The 7,145-nt window shown below is 45.1% G+C and overlaps 1 protein-coding gene across 1 annotated transcript; it reads right to left on the minus strand.

The window, feature by feature from the left end:
* Positions 1 to 2,847: 2,847 nt before the first annotated feature.
* On the minus strand, positions 2,848 to 6,795 carry LOC124703024 (E3 ubiquitin-protein ligase MBR1-like). Its single transcript, XM_047235232.1, has 6 exons — positions 6,688 to 6,795; positions 4,257 to 5,562; positions 4,033 to 4,083; positions 3,849 to 3,947; positions 3,579 to 3,737; positions 2,848 to 3,105 (listed from the first exon to the last, which is right to left on the minus strand). The coding sequence occupies exons 2-6, from the start codon at positions 5,541 to 5,543 to the stop codon at positions 2,941 to 2,943; spliced, it is 1,761 nt and encodes a 586-aa protein (XP_047091188.1). The 5' UTR covers positions 5,544 to 5,562; positions 6,688 to 6,795; the 3' UTR covers positions 2,848 to 2,940.
* Positions 6,796 to 7,145: the final 350 nt, after the last annotated feature.

A 7,145-nucleotide genomic window follows, 5' to 3' on the forward strand; every position in this document is an offset into this window, starting at 1 on the left:
TCCAATTCCGAGAATATTTCTTTACTAGGATTTCTGAAACCAAAAACAGCAGAAAACGAGCAATCGGCTCTTCGGCATCTTGTTAATAGGTTAGTTCCAGAAAATGCATAAATATGACATATAATGTGCATAAAACATGTAGGTATCATCAATAAAGTAGCATGGAACATAAGAAATTATCGATACGTTGGAGACGTATCAGCGGCGCCCCCCATAGGGCGGCGCCCCCCCTAGGCCGCGCGGCCCTATGGTGGCGGCGCCTCGTCGCCCCACTTCGTAATCCCTTCGGTCTTCCGGAAGCTTCGTGGAAAAATAAGACCCTGGGCGTTGATTTCGTCCAATTCCGAGAATATTTCCTTTGTAGGATTTCTGAAACCAAAAACAGCAGAAAACAACAATTGGCCCTTCGGCATCTTGTTAATAGGTTAGTGCCGGAAAATGCATAATAATGATGTAAAGTATGTATAAAACATGTGAGTATTGTCATAAAAGTAGCATGGAACATAAGAAATTATAGATACGTTGGAGACGTATCAGCCGCCGCCTCAGATCCCCGGCCCCCACCGGGGAGAGTGCCGGTCGACACAGCCCTGGCCCGACGCCACTCCGGCAGGAGCAGATCGGAGCAGGGGACGCCTATCGCGCGCCCGCACCAGCACCGGCAAGCCCCGAGCGGTGTTCCTCCACCGATCGCCGCACCGAGGAGCCAGGGGCCCAGATCAACTATGTTGATGTCGCTGTTTCGTCAATGGAACATGGAGGGTGGATCTTGACAAACTATACCTTTTCAATTTGCTGTAGATCCCCCACTATGATAACTGTGAGAATGGTAGCATAGACGAAAAAATGCCCTGGGTCGTCTCGCGCGAGGCGACTCCGGGCGACCCCAAACCCTATAAAAGAAGCCGGCATTCTTCCTCCTCCTAGCCGCTGCCGCCGCCGGGGTTGGCGGTGGCGGCCATGCTCGGCTGCCGAAGGCAGGGGTGGGCAGTGATGGCGCGCCCCAGAGACTCTCCTTCGCGCGGAGGCAGGGTATCTTAGGGGTGGCGGCGGTGGGTGGCGGTGGCTTCGGCTACGGCCTCTGGAGCATGGCGGCAGGCGCGGAGGAGTGGTGCATCTCGGCGGGGAAGAGGAGGGCGGCAACATTAGATTGGGCGGCGGCGGCAAAGATCCATGGTCGCGAGGCGGCGGCGAAGAGGCTCGACCAGGCTTTCCTGGCGGGCAGCAGCCAGCCCTCTCCGTGTCGTGGGCGTGCGTAGTCGCTCTCCCGATGGCTGTCGGCCTTCACCGGCCAGGTTGGAGGAGGAAGATGGATCGCGGTTCCCAGCCATGGCGGCGGCGTGGGGGCCGGTCGTTCCGAATTTTATGGTGGTTGTCCTAGGGTTCTTCTTTTGCGAAGATGAAGACCTTCCGGATGTCGATCTTTCTTCATCTAGCCAGAGTGATGAGTTCCGGAAGGCTCCAATGGCGAATGGATCAGTGCATATTTTTCCTAGAGTTCACAGGACCGGGTGGTATTCGGTCGCGCGCACCCATGCTTTTGTTCCGACCGTTTGGTTCAGAGGGAGCGGCGCGAAGCTCTGTTCCGTGTTGACATCAAATGACTTTTTGGTCCATGGTGAAGTCAGAAGAAGAGAATATCATGAAGGCTGGATTGGGGTACTAGCTAAAGGAGGTTCAAGTTTCCGGGATGTTGAGAAACTTGCTTGGTGTTTCGGGCTCCGCAGCAGTGGTATGAAAGTGGGGGCAGCAGCACATTTGAAGTTCAGAGTCCTACCTTTTAGGATAAAAATCCAAGGCCTGGCCTTAACTAGTTGTGCCTGGCAATAACCTTGTTGGAGGCATTGTTTTGAGAGCAGGAACTATCTTCAGGGTGAAAACCTAAGTTCTTTGATCGAGCGATGACGGCGTTGGTGCACTGTTCCCTTCTTGGAGGCGTTTCTTTTGGAGAGTCTGTATTTCAGGTGTTGTCTTGGTGGTGGATGTATTGTTGTTGCTAGGCCCGAGATATTGTAGCGGGACTTTTGTTTCTTAGTTTTCTTTTCTCTTTTTTGGCTGTGTGCATCCGTATTGTTATTAGGCTGTTGCGTTGTTGCAGAGGATGGGTGTAATTGGTATCTTTTAATATTAATATATTCCTTTTATCGCAAAAAATGATCTAATTGTGATCTTACTTGACTCAACCATGTGGAAGGCTCTCAGTTACCATGATGGTGTACTCCCTCCGTCCATAAAAAGATGTCGGGATGATTTACTCCCTCCATCTATGAAAGAATGTTGGAAATTTGTCCAAATTTGAATGTATCAATACATCAAAAAGTGTCTACATACATCTAAACTTAGACAAGCTTTTGACATCCTTTTCTAGACAGAATTAGTACTATTCGAATTCTGACCGCAGAAGAGAACAAGTCCGATCGTTTGCACCCTTTTGATCTTTAAAATTTTCATCTTCTCATATGTTCTTCTCTAGTCGGGTAGTTGACATACATTTACAACTACCACAATGGACACATGTACATATTTTTCTCTTTCAGCAATCCGTGGATGGATTTTGATTATAGGAAGAATCAGGCAGAATTCTGATTTCAAGGCTGTGTTCAAACCACCGCAGTTCACATTTTCTTCCGAAGCTGCAATCATCTAGGTGAAACTAGTGCAAAAAATTCGCCCTGCTGTTTCCACGGTTTCAACTCAAGCCGTATTTGAACACCCCTGTCAATGAAGACGAGTTCTTATTTCACAAGGATGACCATTTTCCTCTATCCGATGGCTGAATGGCATGGCGTGCACTACCTCTGTGTGGAGGAGAACCAGAAATTGTAACAAGAAGCTTTGCAAGCGAGTAACAGTTGTACCATATATTCACAAGTTGGGATGGAACTGAGGCAGCATCTACAATGTCTAACAGTGTTCCATGGTAAATTCATATACTACTATTTAACCAAGATTCATGTGTTTCCCTTTGTCCTTGTCAGAAGGAACCGCTGAAGCTTTGCATATCGGGCACCAGTTCTTCAGTCTAAGCCATTCCTGAATGCAGCAAACATGGTACTGATGCTCACACTTCATTCTACCAATTTCTTCACCCTCAATGTATTCCTCCTGTAACATCCAGTCAATGTCAAGAACATAAGTAATCGGGACAAAACAATAACAATCCAGTGTAATACAGATAGTAACGGCTAAACAAATGGGGAAATAAATAAAAAAGGCAACCCCAAATGATGAATTTGGGTAAACCAAAAGAAAAGTCCCATTTCTTGTTAATAAATAAAATGAGACCAGAAAAAAAAAGAAAAAAAAATTCCTATCATGCGTGTATTTTTGTTTTGAAATACAACTATAGTAATCATTCGCAGTATTCATATTTTTTCCTTTTTACTGTATTGCACTATGTCCAATTTAGAATGTAGAGAGGGTAAAGGTGAATAATATGAAGAAACAAGGGATGAGTGCACCAAATGTTGGGGAATAAAACAACAGTCAACAATTTTCAACTTCACAAAGGGCCAATACAGACAATTTTCAAGAAGTGCACAAAAGAAAAAGAGAGCATCCATAGGTGCTAGAAATACCTGGCATATGCTGCATTTGGTGTCATCCACTACAGCTCTGTTCAATTCAAGCACTTGATCGGTTCGTTTATACACATTTCGACTGAGACACTTTGCTATTTGCTCATCAGAAAGGGCAGTGCTTACAGAACCAATTCTGTCCTCCAGTTGTAATAATTCCTGAGAAGAACAAAAGCAAGACAAAACACATCAGCTCTAGAGTCTAAAGTCTAAACAAAAAGATGGATACATTCAACATTCATACATGCAAACTGAATGTGAAAGTAATACCTCATAAGACATGTCGTCAATGTCCATTCTCAAATCTCTATGCTGATCATGTAAGCCAAGGCCACTAAGGAACAGATTAGTTTCAAGCACCAGCAGTTGCTGCAAATATTATGACCAGAATAAGTTTCAGTGCTAGTGGCAACAGAAGAGAAACGAACATCGCAAATAAGGGAACAGGTCTGACCTCATAAGACAATTCATCATCATGTTCAATCCTGTCCAGCGCTAGCAACACCTGCACACAGTAAGCATTCCATATATCAACACTGTATTTCTTTCTCATGTCAATGCACCCTAGCAGCTAATAAAAAACACTGCACCGTACTATGATAGTTTTATCAATTATTTCCCTAAATAAAAGCTAAGCACAAAATCACAAAAATTCAAACAAAGTATTTGGAAATATACCTCTGCAATTCCATCCATGTTTATGCGTCTATAGATATCTCTCTCTCCTAGCAGACTATGGAACATTTGTGGAGAACTGTCATCAGGACGAGAACTCGATCTGCTCCTTGTTGTGCGGTTACTGGAGCTTTGACGACTAGATGAGTAAATTGCATGAGGCAATTCCATAGGAAAAGGCCTTGCTGATCTCTGTGGGGGAACTTCATCCAAGGAAAATCGACCCCAATCAGATTGACGAACCCTTGGAACAGTATCGCGCAGAGCAAATACACCATGCTCTGTTCCATCTTGCATCCTCATCCTAGGACGCTGAGTAGAAGGTTGTCTAGTCCTTGCTGAATCTGCGGAATCTCGAATAATTCTGTTGCTAGTTCTTGTTGTTTGTTGCGAAGCTGATTGTTCAGAGGCTCTGACTCTAGGCCCAGTAATGCCAGGATACAAGGAAGGTGAAGGGCCTAAACTAGACTGACCGCTTAATCCCCTTAATCTTGAAGAAGTCTCTGCATCAGAAGTCCTCTTTCTCATAATGTCAGTCCTCTTACTATGGACAGAGTTGGATGAAGAACAGCCTGATGGAAAAACATCGGAGATTGATGTGCAACCAAAGTTTTTTATGCCACGTCTCTGTACTCCAGGACCAGCACCATTTGATGATTTCACACCAATGGCTGAATTGCGAGGTCCACTAGGCTGGTGAACAAAAGTGGACGCAGTCTGAGATCTACCCAAACTGAATTCCTCTTTATCCTTCTGCCTACGTGGTTTAGTCCTTGAATCAACTGCAAGTGGAGAACTCCCTGAAGAAACAGAAGAGTCTGTTACTTCAGGGTCTAGCTCTGTTGGCTGATCTCCAGTGGTTGATGTGGACAATGAATCTTCTGATTCAATCTGCTGAGCACATGGCTCCCCATCCTCCTGATCAACAATAGTTTTCTTGCTACTCTGCAGACGGTTGGCAACAGTTCTTCTGTTACTGCTTTCAGCATTGTTTATCTGTGTCGAAAAGGGGCGCCTTGGTTTTTCCTCAAAATTCTTCCTGACAGGAGCTTTTGAAGAGCTTGCAGCTATAGACTTAGAGCCTGATGAGCGAAATGAATCATGCAGATATCTTGGCTGTTCCTTATTTTCAGCCCACCTGGTTTTTGTGGGGTTGATCTTTGTGGTGTTGCCCGGCTTATTGTTACACTGATTTGGCCTCTCCTCATTGCTTTGATTTCTCAAGGAGACGCCAGAACCTCTTCTTAGAAAACCAACTGTTGTGGTTGATCTACCAGCGTTCTCCTCCATAGCAACTTGTGCTACAATTCTACAACCACAATTTAGTGAAAGTGAGAAACTAACAAGAAACAAGTACTTGGAAATTAAATGTTGCCACAAATAATAGGAAGAAAATCCCCAAATGCACAGTTCACATAGGAGAATGTTAAGGCAATAATGGTACCAATCTCCAATAGCACCAAACAATCCAACTTTGCACCTACTGTTAGTTAAGAACATTCAACTGCACTCTAAGGAAGCTATTCAAATTTTGTTATGAAAAAAGCATTATGTTGTAATAGTGCAGTATCTCTATTTCTTTACTTTTAAGTAAATTAAAAGAACAGAAAGATAAATCCTCAAATGTAAAAAAAAATATGGCATTCCCAACAAAGAGGGAACAAAATAAGACCATCTGACAATCATCAACTGCTGCCATCTGTTCCTTATGTATCGACTAACTATACTGCCATCATATATTCCTTATAATCAAGCCACTTTAAATTACAGGATGAACAAACACGTCCTGATCGAAAGCTCCATCTAACAGTTTAGATTGCGATATAAAGAATCTGGAATTCCTGCTCAAAACAAAAGGCAGTTTGGGACCACACACACCATATTATAACACTTGGGATATCGATAACTAAGACATGTGCAAACATCATCTAGCATCTCATGCCACATAGTAATTCATTTCAAAGAAAAAGAAACTGCCAATCGAGTTCCACAAACGAATAGAAGTTCGCCAAATACACAATCATGTAAAAGGACAATCAGGAAACCAAACATCGGACAGCTATAGCCGTATTTCCTCTGCCTTTTGAATCGTTTCGAGAGAATCCTGCGCTCATAAAATCGCAGAATCGCTCCTCTCGGCTCACACAAACACAGACAGAGTATGTATATCTGGAATCAAAACGATCATATATGCAAACACATATCAGGCCGAAATTCCAAACTTTGACAAAACGAAATCCGCACCAAAATCGGGTAATACAAAGTTCAAATAAGCCACACGCCCAAGGCAAAGGGGGAGGAATCGCAGGCGGAAGACCTTCTCATCCTAAACAAAATCCCCGCATTAACACACACGAACGAAAAAAGAAACGATCGAGGGAACAGCCCTGTCTAATCTAATCGGAGGCGCGCCGCACGCACATCCATTTCGTACCTCCTCGTCGAAGGGGCTGTGGCGGTGCCGGCGGCGGAGGCGGAGGCTCCTCGTTTTCTTCTCCTCGCTTTTCTTGTTCTCGCGAAATGGGAAGTCGGAGGAGGAGACGGCGTGCGGACGGAGAAGATTTGGTCAGATCCGAGGCGGATTTATTTAGCAGCTAGCCTTGCTTACCGGGTCGGGTTCACGGAGCAGGAGCCCCGTCAGTAGGACCACGTGGCGGCGTGACCGGGCACGCGTCGCGGAACCGGATGCCGCCGCGTTGTGGTGCGCGTGCGCCGGCGAGCTTGACCGCGACGGTGGGTGGCGGCCGCCCCTATCGCCGCCGGTTTTGTGGAGAAAACAAATCTGCAACAAGACTGTGGCCGAAATTAAACACCTGGTTCATGTGTATGATCTTCAAAAGATGGCATGATATATCTTTAGGATGATTCAAGGAAAAGTGGATCTCTTGCTTT

Source organism: Lolium rigidum, chromosome 1 (assembly GCF_022539505.1).
Source record: "Lolium rigidum isolate FL_2022 chromosome 1, APGP_CSIRO_Lrig_0.1, whole genome shotgun sequence".
Classification (NCBI taxonomy): Eukaryota; Viridiplantae; Streptophyta; class Magnoliopsida; order Poales; family Poaceae; genus Lolium; species Lolium rigidum.

Excerpts from the sequence above, each read along its gene's own strand:
- LOC124703024 (XM_047235232.1), bottom strand. The coding sequence starts at position 5,543 with ATGGAGGAGAACGCTGGTAGATCAACCACAACAGTTGGTTTTCTAAGA. Across the intron at positions 4,084-4,256 it reads ACATGGATGGAATTGCAGAG|GTGTTGCTAGCGCTGGACAG; the intron begins GTATATTTCCAA and ends TACTGTGTGCAG. Across the intron at positions 3,738-3,848 it reads TTGACGACATGTCTTATGAG|GAATTATTACAACTGGAGGA; the intron begins GTATTACTTTCA and ends TGTTCTTCTCAG.